General features: G+C 54.8%; 1 protein-coding gene across 3 annotated transcripts; it reads left to right on the forward strand.

The window, feature by feature from the left end:
- Positions 1 to 58: 58 nt before the first annotated feature.
- Positions 59 to 13,347, forward strand: TCN2 (transcobalamin 2). Of its 3 annotated transcripts, none has more exons than XM_044448953.1 (10): positions 59 to 151; positions 1,281 to 1,442; positions 2,048 to 2,237; positions 3,797 to 3,957; positions 4,783 to 4,944; positions 5,698 to 5,873; positions 7,052 to 7,238; positions 9,087 to 9,282; positions 10,950 to 11,071; positions 12,689 to 13,347. In XM_044448953.1, exons 2-10 carry the CDS (start codon positions 1,373 to 1,375, stop codon positions 12,748 to 12,750), a joined length of 1,326 nt encoding a protein of 441 aa, XP_044304888.1. In that variant the 5' UTR covers positions 59 to 151; positions 1,281 to 1,372; the 3' UTR covers positions 12,751 to 13,347. The 3 variants fall into 3 exon arrangements, with proteins under 3 accessions (XP_044304888.1, XP_044304892.1, XP_044304891.1); XM_044448957.1 differs by having other exon boundaries at positions 7,052 to 7,223; XM_044448956.1 differs by lacking the exon at positions 59 to 151 and adding an exon at positions 1,047 to 1,182.
- Positions 13,348 to 13,372: the final 25 nt, after the last annotated feature.

Raw genomic sequence — 13,372 nt, forward strand, 5'->3', positions numbered from 1 at the left:
TTAGTAGTCCTTATCTGAAGACAGGATTTAAATGTGTTTGCCAGTTCCGTGGAAGCCACATTCTGGCCCTATCCTGCTTGCGCCCCGTGCCTGTGTCTGCGTGCATGCTGAGGACAATCAGTCACGCGTCGCAGCGGATGTGAAGAGGCCGGTGAGCATTATGCTAGAATTCCGTCCACCCGCGATGGGCTGGCTGCACGGGCGACAGGGAAGGGAGCTCGGCGCCCCCAGGCTGCGAGGCGCCCCGCCGACCCAGGGCCTTCTGAACGCGTGGGCCTGATGGGCACTTGCCCGTGGGCCCATACTAATCTGTGCATGGTAACCCTTGGAAAATTGGAAAACTTCCCACATCAACAGCAGCTGCAGTTGTCCTGGGGGCCCCAGCGCACCGCTTTGCCCGCGGCCCGCAGTGCTGTTCGGACGGCCCTGCGCCGACCCGCGCGCGGCCCGCTTCCCCGCCCCGCGCCGCCCCGCGCCGCGCTATCGCAGCAAGCCCGGCCGAAGCGCCGGGCAGCCGCGGAGCAGGCAGCGCGGGGCCCGAGATCCCGCCGCCGCTGCGGGAGGAGCCGCCCGCAGGTAGGGCCGCGTCCCCTTCCCCCTCCCCTCCTTTCCTCGCTTGAGGCGGGCTCCCCGGCGACACACGCCCGCCTCTGCAGACGTGCTCGATCGGAAGCGCTTGGGGTCCCAGGGGGCTGGGAAGGCCGCCCCGGGAGAGGGCGTGGTGCTCCCCTAGCGGCGCACCGCGGACCGTGTTTGGAAAGTGCTTTCTTTAGTGTTTCTGGTCTTTAGTGCACTGATGTGCAGGAATGCGCTTGGTTCGGTACAGTTCGAGTTCGCCCAGTGAGAAAAGCGCTCTGCTCTGCTCTGCTCTCCTGGAAAAGTTTCCTGTTTGCCTTGGCGGGCGATCTGTTTTTTACTTTCGAACATTGTGGTCACTTTGAACTCCTGCCTTGGAGAGGGGAAATGAAAGGACAGTTTTGTGTACACATAGGGACATTGCGAGGGCAGGCGGCAAGCAGGGTCGTGCGGAAACTCTGACAGTGATAAACAGCCGGCAGCGGGAGGGAGGGCCTTGCGCCGGGAGTTCTGCTTACTAGGCAGATGTGGAAGGCAGGCGAGCGCCTTTGTCCCTGGATGCACGTCTTTCGCAACTGGACTGGCGTGATAAAGCAGTGGCATTCGGTATGCGCCATGTGCTGTTGGGGAGCCCCAGCAAGAAAGGCACTTCCCGGCTGGCGTCGCTACCACTTCGGTTCTCCGTTTCTTTCTTTCTTACTCAGCCCAAGGCCTTCCTGTCTGTGGACGGATTCTTGGACTCGCCGCTGGAGCGCTCACTGCATCCTGGACTGCTGCTTTTGCTCCTGACACAGGCATGGATCCCAGGTGGCTGTCTGTTCTCTCCCTCCTTCTCCACATCCCATTTGCCTCAGCACAGCAGTGTGGTAAGTCTGGTTACTCTCCGTTAGCACAACGTAGTGGATTACAACTCCCATCATCCCCACCCAGGATGGGACGGGTTACAGCACAGTATCTTTTTTAAAAAAAAACCTGCTTCTTAGATAACTGAATGTTCACCAAGGCCTAATTAACTTATGGAACTTACTGCCGTAAGAAATGGCAACGACCACAAACATAGATGCAACCTGCAGGGTGCAGAAAAAAGATGATATATATTTATTTAGGAGCTTTATATACTACAAAGACCTTGGAGGTGGCTTTTTTGAATGCTCTGTCTCTCACACAACAACAAATGCACACACACAAGTTCCCTGCAAGTAAAGAGTCAGAAAAAAGGCACATTTGAAGAGACAGATCCCGTCCATCTGTCTTCTTGCCACACTGCTAGATTTATGTTTGCCAAGAAGCATTCAGAAGCGGATTCCACCTCCAGCAGCCCTTTCTTTGGCCTCTGGATTCCTCCTTTTCGCTTTATTTTGCTACTTATGCAAACCAGACCAAAGTCCCCTGAGCCCTACGGTGTGGTTTTGTCTTGTCCATCTGCTGCCTTATAAGTGTTTCTCTTTCTCACACGCCCACATCCTGGAAGAAATTCCTAGAGGAAATGCTGAAGCTGTCCGGTCGCTGAACGCAGTGCTCCTGAAGGTCGCGGCAGATCCGTCCAGACCCCCGAACCCCAGCATCTACCTCGCCCTTCGCCTCTCGGATCAGCACAACTTCACCACCGAAAGGCAGTACCTCAAGCGCCTGGTGGAGATATTTCAGCCCAACACTGGCAGGTCTGCCCCACCACATTAAAGCACAAGGTGGCCAGGCAGCCTGGTTAGGTGGGGAAACCGGGTCGGGCACTAGCCGAACAGCCGCCTCTGTGGGGACCTTGAAGGCTGGGAAGAAGAGGGTGCTTTGGTGGGGTGGGAAGGAAGGAAAAGCCACGGCCAGGGCTTGGGGTGGTCTGCTTGGGCTCCCAGGCTGTGATCCGGCAGCCTGTTGTCCGGAAGGAGGGCTGCCAGATGCAGCGGGACTTCCTGCGGAGCAGCACACTTTGGCTGCGTCGTCAGTTGCCAAATCGGCTGTGTCCATTTTGATCAGGGGCAAAAGCACTGGGGGGCAGTCCCTGCGGCCCTGCCCTGGAAGCCAGCTGGGTGACGAGGGAAAGGGGGAGGCAGAGAGAAGCATTCCAGCTGGCTGGGACACCGACATCCTCTGCCCCCCCCCCCCCCCCCCGAATGCTACACCGCCTCTGAGCTTAGCAGCAACCCTGGCAGCGGTTGGGAATTTTCCCGCAGTAGCAGTTTGTTTCCTGTTTCCTGCAAAATAATTTTGCCTGGCTCGGACTTGCATGGGCAAGTCCTGACGGGGAAGGGCTCCCCTGATGAATCTGAAAGGTGCTGGACAGGCATCAGTGCGTCTGCCTGCCTTGAGGCCCCTTGGGGCCACAGCCCTGGGGGCTCTTATGGCAAGCCCCTGCACTGCTGCACGCGGGACTCCTGCCCTGGCAAAAGCCCGCCTCTGCTTTGGGCCTTTCAGTCACACAAGTCCTCTCATGGGGAAATGAAGCTCAAGGCAGGCAAGATCCTTCGTGTTAATATAACAAGACACCCTAACCAGGTGCCATCAAGTCAGGAAAAGGTCCCTGCCCTGGGGAGATTCCACCTCAGTTGCAGCCATTTGGGCGACAACAGAGGTGAGGAAGGGGGAAGCGAGGACATGGTGCGCCTTTTGTTGGAAAATGGTACTGAGGCCCCTGGCACCATTTCTGTCAATGCATTTTGCATCCATGATGATGATAGCTCGGACTTGCATGGGCAAGTCCTGACGGGGAAGGGCTCCCCTGATGAATCTGAAAGGTGCTGGACAGGCATCAGTGCGTCTGCCTGCCTTGAGGCCCCTTGGGGCCACAGCCCTGGGGGCTCTTATGGCAAGCCCCTGCACTGCTGCACGCGGGACTCCTGCCCTGGCAAAAGCCCGCCTCTGCTTTGGGCCTTTCAGTCACACAAGTCCTCTCATGGGGAAATGAAGCTCAAGGCAGGCAAGATCCTTCGTGTTAATATAACAAGACACCCTAACCAGGTGCCATCAAGTCAGGAAAAGGTCCCTGCCCTGGGGAGATTCCACCTCAGTTGCAGCCATTTGGGCGACAACAGAGGTGAGGAAGGGGGAAGCGAGGACATGGTGCGCCTTTTGTTGGAAAATGGTACTGAGGCCCCTGGCACCATTTCTGTCAATGCATTTTGCATCCATGATGATGATAAGAACTGTAGGCAAAGGCAGGCCTGGAGAATCTTACCAGGCAGCACAGGCGGAGCTAATGGTGTCGTTGTCTGACTTCCCTGGCCAGCCCCCCGTCTGAAGTCGACTACGAGGAGCGGTTTGGGACCGGCCAGCTGGCCCTCTACCTCCTTGCACTGCGGGCCGCGTGCCAGAACATGAGGACCGTTGCACGGAATCAGCTGATCACGCAGCTCAAGATGCACCTGCATAAGGAAATGGAGCACATTGGTAAGCCCAGGGTGGTGACGGTGCTTCTTGGCCAGGAGGGGCAGAATAAAGCAATCCGTGCACAGCCCAGGGGATTACAAGCATCTGCCCCCAGCGCTGAGAGGACAAACAGATCGGCGCCAGCTAGGATTCCCAGGGGGAGCATTTTGCAACTGTGGTGCCACTACCAAAAAGGCCCCGTCTCTGGCTGCCACCCAACTCCCTTTCAAAAATGGAGGCACCTGGAGCACAGCCTCAGATCCAGGAATCAGTGAACAGGCAGTACCAAACAAGCCTTCGGGTACTCTGGTTCCAAACCATATGTGAATTTATGTTAAAAACCTGTTCTTCGCATGATCCCCAGAAAGAATTTGGAAGCTCGTGAAAGTATTTTTGCACTGTTAGTATGTATTCTGAGCAGGCAGCAGCAGTCAGAAACATCACTGCCATTTTCTGAACCAACTAACATTTTGGAGTAATCTTCAAGGGCGGCCCCACGTACTGCACATGGTAGCAGTCAAGCCTAGATGCCTGCAGAGCATGGATAACCATGGCAAGAAAGCCTGCACAATTGTGGGGCTTAGCAGGGGTAGCTTGACATTCGTGTCTTTTTATTTCACCATGTTGGTACCCCATTTTTCCTGCTCTCCCCCCCCCCCCAAGCAGGGCAGGTTAACCTTGAGGGATAGCGATTGCCCACGGTTGCCCAGTGAGTGCTTTGCTGCTGGGTGGGGCCCTGAGCCCTGGTCGAACGGCTGCACCGCACTGGGGGTCCTGCCAGGCGAGGCCCGGGCTGTGGGTCGTTCTGGGAGGGGCTGAGTGGCCCTTGATCTCCTCCTTGCTCAGGCAACCAGAGCATTGGCCACCCGCTCAGCAACTACTACCAGTACAGCTTGGGTGTCCTGGCCATGTGTGCGCACCACAAGAAGATCGACGAGCACGTGATCGACAAGCTCTTGGACGCGGAAGAGAAGGGCAAGTTTCAGCTCGACCACAAGTTCTCCGTGGGTAAGGGCCAGCTTTTGTGGGGGGGGCACACAGCCACCAGGGCTCTGCGATCCTTTGTCCCCCTGCTGACACGCTGTGACATCCCAGCCATTGTGCGAAGACTGCCAAGCACTCGGTGAACGGCTGCTTGCCAGCCGGCTGGGCCGCTTTGCAGCCTCTCAGTTCCCCAGCCAGGAAGGGATGGTCTTCCGCTGTACCTGGACCAGCAGATCCCGGGCCGCTGGGAAACCGGCTTGGCACAGCCTGTGGCTCCTCTGGAGCAAGCTCCCACTTGGGCCGAGGGCTGTGAGTAGAACCCAGTGCGGTCAGCAGGGCTTGGAGGGGCAGCCCCTGCTTGTCTCTCTGGCCCTGGGACAAATTACAGCTTTTTCCCAAATTCCAAAATGGGTCTCTGTAAGGAAACAATCACACAAGGAGAGAAACTCCTAATTAACTCCCACCTATGCATGCAAAGGATGTAGTTTAAGATATAAGCCACTAGCTGCCTGGAACCCTGGAAAGCGGCTGCCAGTCCGTGTCGGCTATACTGGGCTAGATGGGTTCAGTGTCTGACCCAGGATATGGCAGGTTCCTCTGCTCCAGAGGACTGGCTTGGCTTCCACAGACCTCTGTGGTGCCCCATCAGCTGAACCCCCCTCCCTCCGCTGCCCTCTGGAGCAAGAAGGAGGGTCCCACTGCCATCCCAAGGGCTATGGAGGGTGCATGGGTGGGTGGATCCCAGCCCTCCACGGCTTTCTGGTCTTCTTCACCCAGACACCGCGGCCATGGCTGGCTTGGCCTTTGGCTGCCTCAAAGACAGCCACTTCTACACGGCCCCACTGCTGGCCAAGCTCAGCCAGGCAGTCCAGCGTGTGACGGGGAACATCCTGCTGCCTGAGCCGCAGGAGGGGATTTCCGGGAACATCTACAGCAGACCTCTGGTGATGCAGGTAAGGAGAAAGGAGCCCTTCCCGTGGGGTCCCCTGCATGGCCGACGTGACAGTGGGGGAGTGTCCTGGGGGCTGAGCACCCCAATTCCACCTCGCTTGACCCGCGGTGGGCCCTGCCTCTCTGCACTGGGCACAACCCTGGTGGCTCTGGAGGCCGCCTCCCTTGGCCCAGGAGCCCCTGCTGGCCACATCCTTCCCTGCTGTGGATTTGCCACTGAACTGTCTGTCGCACTGCGCTCCCAGGCCCGGCTTTAGGTACAGCGCAGGGAGTGAAGGCCAAAAGGTCTGTCCTCTCCTCTTCATTCTAGCCATCAGCCCTTCAACGTCCCCACTGGGGCCACTTAGAATCGCAGGACGGGCCCATAAGGGGCCCATCTGGCCACTGGGCCGAACCTCCTGCTCAGTGCAGGACTCCCAGATAAACCTTCCCTCCCAGATGGCTATCCAGTTGCCTCTTGGGTGCCTCCAGGGCGGGAGAGCCCATCCCCTCCCCAGGCTATGAGTTCCACTGTCCTTGTTGCGGGTTTTGGATGGCAAGCAAGTGGTCTCATAGTGGGTGCAGTCAAATGTAAGTGTAAATTTGGGGAAATGGGTGGTGTGCAATTCAAAAAATCTTGCAGTTTGAAACAGAAGCTGGTTGTGCACTGAGGAAGCAACAAATGTGCCCATAATTCCCGCAACATGCAATGCCTTTTCGAAATGCTTAAAGAAACAGGCTTCCTCAACTTCCCGATGTGCATGACTGCAAGCGGAGACCCTGGAGAAATCCGCAGGGGTGTCACGCGGGTTTGGATTCCGACGATTCCAACCTGGGGATTTTGCACCAGACCCGCTTTTTCTGAGCTGGGCCGACTCTGCTCCAGTGTCAGGGGAGAATGCAACACCTGGCCGTAGTGCGACTGCACGGATCCACATTCATTCATGCGGAAGCATGAATGCTAATGCCATTCAGCACACACAAAATGAATCCTGTTAAAGAAAAAACAATGTTAGTGAGCAGAAGATGGAAGGAATTCGTGCATCCCTGACTGCAATGCCCATCATTCCCAGCCAGGTTTCAGAGCAGACTGGGGAAGGCCACAGACCTCCAGCTGGCCTTTGGAAGGATCGTGGCCGCAGAGCCAAGGGGCCTGACCCTTCCCCGGCCTCTCATGCCCTTCCCGCCTCTTGCTTTGCAGCTTCTGATGGGCACAAGGACGGACCATCTGTGTGCCCGAGACATGCACACCCTGCTGCACGGCCTGGCGCGGGGGGTCTTCCACAACAGCCTCATCCAGTCGCAACTGCTGCCCGTGCTGTACGGCAAGAGCTACCTGGACATTGCTGACATGCGGTGCCACGCGGAAAGAGGTGCCGGGGAGGCAGGCAAGAGCGTGCTGCGGGGGGGGGGGGGTCTGCTTTCCGCCTCAGGGAAGGCTGAGCACGCAGCTCAGCAGCTGCTTTGCAAGCAAAATGCCCGGGGTTCGATCCAGCGTCCCCCAGCAAGGTTTGCAAAGACTACGTGGCCTGGGAGGCCCCTTCTGACTTGCTCGGTTTCTATGTTTCTGTATGCCATACCCAGTATGGGACTCCGTGGGTGGACGTGCCAATGTTAGGTCAAAAACCCCTTTAAAAGAAAGCCCAAGGCTGACATCTGTCCAAGCTCCAAGCTCCTATAAAAAGGATCGCCAGCACTTGTCATCCTCTTGGACACCTAAAATCTTGGCCTAACTCCCCAGATGGGAGGATCTTGCAGCAAAGTGGGTGATCCACCAGCTCACCCCTTTTGAGCTAAAGAACATTTGTGGCTTAACAGAATCAATGATAACATTTGCTCTCATTTCTGGCACAAATAATGAAAAGGCGGTGAACCTTAAATGGTTTGGGACCTGGTGGTTCTCTGAAGGATTGTCTCCTTCCCTGTGTGCCTGCCTGGATCGAAGGGCCTTCTCTGGAAGCCCTCCTGGAAAGGAGAAGGGCCTTCTCTGTGGTGGCACCCTGGCTGTGGAGCACGTTGTCCAGAGAGGTGCGCCTGGGCCAACACTTTACTCTTTTCAGCATCAGGCCAAAACCTTTTTATTTTCCCATTATTTTAAGATTTAATTTTTTATTTTAGTTGGGCTTTTATCATGGATATTGTGCTGCATCCTTGTTATTGGTCTGTCCTGAGATTTTTATGCGTAGGATGGGGTACAAATGTTTTAAATAAATTAATCCATGATAAATAAATGAACCAGTGGCAGCTCCTCCAGTGTGTGACTGGGACACTTTGGGGATGACGCTCAGTGGCTGCCGCTCTCCAAGGCTTGCAAGGCAAGAGTGATCTCTGCAAAAAGGGGGGGGGGGTCCACCGGGAGCCGGGGAGGGGTTCCCCGACTTGTGGGCCCTGCAGGCACATAGGGGAACGCGAGAAGCCCCCACAGGCACAGAGGGTCTGGCTGGTTGCCTGAGGACTGCAGTGCAGCTCTGGCTAGTCACAGGTGAGCTGAAGAGACAGGTGTGTGCAGGGGAGAAACAGTGGGGAAAAGAGGTGAGCGAGAGGAGAGCAAGGCGGAAGACGCATGCAGAGGGAAACGGCAAGCAAGGGGGCAGGGAAAGAGCACGGCTGGAGGCTCGGGAGGGCCAGAAGGGAGGCTGCCCTAAGCCTTCCCAAGGGTTGACCTGAAGCTATTTTTCTGAAGGGGGCAGGGAGGGGTTCCCAGAGGGGCCGTGGTGCCTGTGGGTGCTGGCCAGGGGACCCTCGCCAGGGAGGAAAGTTGGCATGCACTCAGTGCCTCCAGCTGCAAGGAAACATCTCGTGCTGCCTGAAGCTCTCGCCAGACGCCAGGCAGGGCTACTCCACCACCAGGCGGGTCATCTCCACCCTTTGGGGAAGGGAGGATGGGCTCAGCTCAGCACGTTTCCTTAAAAAGTACTCGGTGTATTCATGGCTGAAGTAGGATTTTGGCCACAGACTTCCCTGGTCACGCTGGCTTAGCCAGCAGTGCCTGTAGTGAAAGCAACAACCAAGGGGACTTCTGGGCATGAGCAGAGTGCCTTTTGCACCTGCTGAGATTGAGGGGCCATGTTCCCAGGGGGAAGGGAACTTCAGGCTGGAGGGGGAAGATGGGGCTCAGGTGGGCAGGTGAGCCAGGGAGCGACCTGGAGGCACTCGAAAGACCCACCCAAAAGCATTGCAGCCCTTCGCAAATTCGTTTCGCTGCCACGTCTCTGCTGTGCTTCCCTTCCGTGCAGACTCCCTGATCCCTGACCTGTCATCTCCGGAGCCTCGGAGGCCCAGCCAGACAGGGGAGCGCATCGCCGTCCATCTGGTTGTGTATCACCCATCGAATCTGAAACTGCTGTACAAGCGGCTCCTGAAAGCCCCCGCTGGCTCCTCGCTGCTGGAAATTCTGATGGCTGCCACGAAGCTGGGCCAGAAGCCCCTTAGGTGCGGCCACCTCTCCCACTTGTGGGGCCAAGGAAGGGGGGCTGTGCCAAGGCTGCTGGGCAGGGCATGCCGGTCCAGGAGTCAGTCCCGCTGAGTTCAGCTGGGCTTGTTTCGGGTAAGAGGCATGCAAGAGTCAGCCTCAGCACGGCCCTCCTGTGTTGCCCTCCTGCTGTGGGGTGACTGAGGTTGGGGTGAGGAGCAGCCTGCCGTTGGCCTTTCAGGGCGCAGTCCTGCTTGTGGCTGGCTGGGAAATGCTGGCAGCTGTAGGACTGTTCCCGCCTAAGCATGCCTCGGATCGTGCCCATGGGGTTTCCAAGGCAGACCTGAGATTTGAACTGGGGACTCAACACTGCTCCCAGCTTTTATCTGACAGAGAAAGTCTGACTTCTTTGAGAACGCAGGAAGGGTAACACAAACAAGCATAGATGCCTTTAGAGCAGGGGTCTCAAACTCAACTTACCTGGGGGCCGCTGGAAGTAGAGTCTGGGTGAGGCTGGGCTGCATCAAGTATCCCACCACCGTCCCGCTTTGCTCCCGGAGGCCGGCCTGGGTGCCGCCGGCGCTTTGGAGGCCGCAGGGCCCCTGCCCTGTGCCCCCCCGTCCCGGCAATTGGCCCGCGGGCTGCGCGTTTGAGACCCCTGCTTTAGAGCTTATTCTTGGCACCACGTATGTTTGGTACCACCTCTGCATTTTGATCACCTGCTTATTTTTCAAAATTGGTTTTCTAAGCAGAATTGCAGCAGCTCCCCATCTATTTTAAAAATTTAACAGTGAAATACCAGTACAATAGAAGGGGTGTTATAATGCTATACCCCAATAGCAATACAATATAAATTTAAAGTAAATCAGTTTAAATTTATAAATTTGATTTCTAGTCACTGCCATTTTAGCAATGGTTAATGGCAATGCTTAGAGCGAACTTCTTTTAAAATTATTTTTTTAAATTGACATTAAAGGAATATTATACCATACGACCCTATAATGTTGATGAAAAGTGATTATTAATTCATTAACAACCTAGCTAAAATGGTAGCGACTAGAAAAGATTGATTGCTCATCATTCTAAACGATGAGAAATGTATGTTCTATAATTCTAAATGACATAGGAAAAACATTTTGTATTTTTCTACTTCTAGGAGTACAGGGCTACAGTCATTGTTGACTCAAGGGGTGGGCAGCGTCAGGCAGAGGGGCCAAATCTCTCTGAGGGTCTGGTCTGGCCTCTGGGATTCCCCAGACAGCTGTGTCCCCTGTTCCCATCCTGTGTGGCAGTCGTCCGGCGTCCGGGCACTCTCTCCCCATCGCCCAAAGGGGAGAGCCGAGCTGCCTTTGGAGAGGTGCAGCGATGGCTCCTCAGAGCTTGACAGGTGCTCTGTGTTTTCATTCAGCTCCTCCAGCGCTGGGATGTGGCCCCGAGAAGGCTCTGATGCTGCCTTCGTCCGGAAAGGGGGTGGAGGGACGTGCTGTTCCCCATAGGCAGATACAGCCAGAGAAGTGTCTTGGTGTCACTTCAGTGCCCAATTGCAAGATAAAGAGGCAGCCCGACTAGGCCCTGTGAAGGGGACAGAGGCTAAGGAGTGGCTTATGAAGGCTCTCATGGGGGGGGGGGGGACATGGGCTGTGTCTACCCTCCCTGACACATCTGCTCCTTCCCTTTTGTTGAACAGATTCCAGACCGAGAACACCCTCTCTGGCCCGATGATCACCGCTATGATGGGTGTGAAAGCCCGGAAAGGAGAACGCAAATACTGGAGGATTCTGGGAGGAGGGCACAGGATTCTGGAGCAAGGCAGGTGTCGGAGGACAGTGCTGCACGGAGCAGCTGGCTTCCTCCCGGGTGCTGCAGGCACTTGGAGGGCAGCAGACCTGCCTCGGGCCCTGCGCTGGCCAAACGCATTTCGAATAAAAAGCCCTCGCCTGGCTCACATCCTCTTTGGCCCTCTTCCTGAGGCCATGGGTGGGGACCTTCGGCCCTCCAGATGTTGCTGGACTCTGATTCCAGTATGGTCAGTGTGACGGATGACGTGGCTTCTAGTGCCAAAATATCTGGAAAGTCACAGGCTCACCAACTCTCCTTTAGGCATTTTCCACACACATTTTCAAGCCTGGTCTTAGCCTTTAGGGCAGGACCCTGGGAATCTATGTCCCTTCCCAATGTTGCTGGACTGCAGATCCCATCAGCCCTGGGCAACCTGTCCAGGAGTGGGGGAATCGCACTGCATCAGCATCTGGAGAGCCACAGTTTTTGCAGTCCCGTATCATTCTTTTAAAGAAGGTTTATATTCTCCTGGGGCCGAGTGCTGGGCCACAGATCATTTCCTGTGCTCACGCATGGAAGTTGCAGACGTGCAGTCAGGTCCTGCTGCGCTGGCCTTAAAGAACCTGCAGCTTACATTCTGACTCAAAATCTGCCGCATCTCCAGGCGTATTCAGAGCTAGCTCAGATGCTGCAAGTAGCACTGGGAAGCAGAGTGCTTCAGCTCCGTGTTCTTGCAATGCAAAGAAGAGGTTTTAAGCAGGCAGAGGGAGAAGAAATATCCGCACACTCTACATGTCAAACAGAGAAAGAGCAAGAAGTGGAAGTACTCAAATATCCACTGGCTTGTGTGGCTTCCCACATGGGAAGCTGTGTGTCCCAGAGTTCCTGCATGTCCTTTTCATTAATGCTTAAAACCTACCAGCTTTCCGTCTTCCACAACAGCCCTATGCAAAGATTAGTGCTCACTTCTGCTGCGGAACTCAGCATGCAAAAAATCTTGGATTTTATTGTGAAAGATCAAGAGCCTAGTCCCTGGGACAGCAGAGATGGGCTTGGCAATGCATGCCATGTCTGCTGGAATTCCAGGTATCCCAGACAGGCTTCTGCTTGGCTTGCAGCCTTCATTCCCAGGAAACTCCACAAAATAAATGTTGTGTCAATTTGCTGAAGTGGGCATCACTGATCGGAGGGACAGAATTTGGTTTCCTCGAAGAAGAAGATATTATATATGCAGTCCTGTATAAAGGACACTACCAAGGTAATAGAAAAACTGAATTTATAGAGATTAGAAATAAATAACTAATGAAATATTTCTGTGCCTTGAGTACATTATGTAGAGGGACTTAAACGTGCATTTTCACAGAAGCTTCCATTCAGCCACTTCTCTGCCTTCTGAGATTTCAGAATTCTTCTAGTACATCTTCACAAGTGTAAGGACTAGAAACTTGCTTTTTGAAGGAAAAGCAAGAGTAAGGTCACTAGGAAACTGCATTTTGTTCCCTGCTTCACATTTGCACCCTTTTCCTCTGATCCCCCACTCACCTGCAGCATGTGTATTGTTCTGGAATGGTGCTAAAAGAGGATTTGGTCCGCATAAAGCAGCTTCTCTCATCTTACAGCCTTGTGTTTTGTTTGTGCATTTTGCAGGCATTGCTGACTACATTCCACAAGATAGAGAAACCATCTCTTTTCGATTTGTTTCGTGGTAGAAGCAGCTCCTGGCCTCCTTGGCTGGCGTTGCTGTCCTCGCCCATTACTGGAACACATGGCGTTGATGCTGGAGAGCTGCGACGTGATCTCTTTCTTATCAACATCTTGGCATTTTAAAATATAAATCAAGATTTTACTTGCAGGCAAAGGATCCATTGACTTCCAAGAACGCCTCTTTGGTGGACATGCCTCTCTGATGGAGCGGACCGTCTGAACCAGGCTTGAAGGGAAAACATGTGGCCATTGGGCTCATGGATCCTGCCTCAGTTCTGCTACTGTTCATGCTGCGACGGAGCACCACTGCAGGCCCATCCCAAGCTATTCTTCCAGGTCTGGTGGGACCACTTGGCAGCACCGCCTGTGCTGTTGCCGTAGTTCAGATATCGGAAGGCATGTCGAGACGTACCCTCAAATGCACATGGGTTCACAGGCGTTGCTAAAATGCGGCTGCTCAGGTGGACACTCGCGTGCTGCACACGTGTCCAGAACAGCCCGGACTCCGGTGCCAAATCTTAACACAGCAAAACAAAATTGCACGTTTCAGACTGTAAATGCACGAGGTTGACAAAACAAGACTGTGACATGTGAAAACCTAACAATAACAATGTGAATCATTTCTTT

Source organism: Varanus komodoensis, unplaced genomic scaffold, assembly GCF_004798865.1.
Source record: "Varanus komodoensis strain SLA01 unplaced genomic scaffold, ASM479886v1 scaffold56, whole genome shotgun sequence".
In the NCBI taxonomy this organism is placed as follows: domain Eukaryota; kingdom Metazoa; phylum Chordata; class Lepidosauria; order Squamata; family Varanidae; genus Varanus; species Varanus komodoensis.

Bases quoted from the DNA above. Each gene is read 5' to 3' on its own strand.
- TCN2 (XM_044448953.1), top strand. From the start codon at position 1,373: ATGGATCCCAGGTGGCTGTCTGTTCTCTCCCTCCTTCTCCACATCCCA. The intron at 9,283-10,949 runs GTGCGGCCACCT...TTTGTTGAACAG, and splicing joins CTGGGCCAGAAGCCCCTTAG to ATTCCAGACCGAGAACACCC. The intron at 11,072-12,688 runs GCAGGTGTCGGA...TGCATTTTGCAG, and splicing joins GCACAGGATTCTGGAGCAAG to GCATTGCTGACTACATTCCA.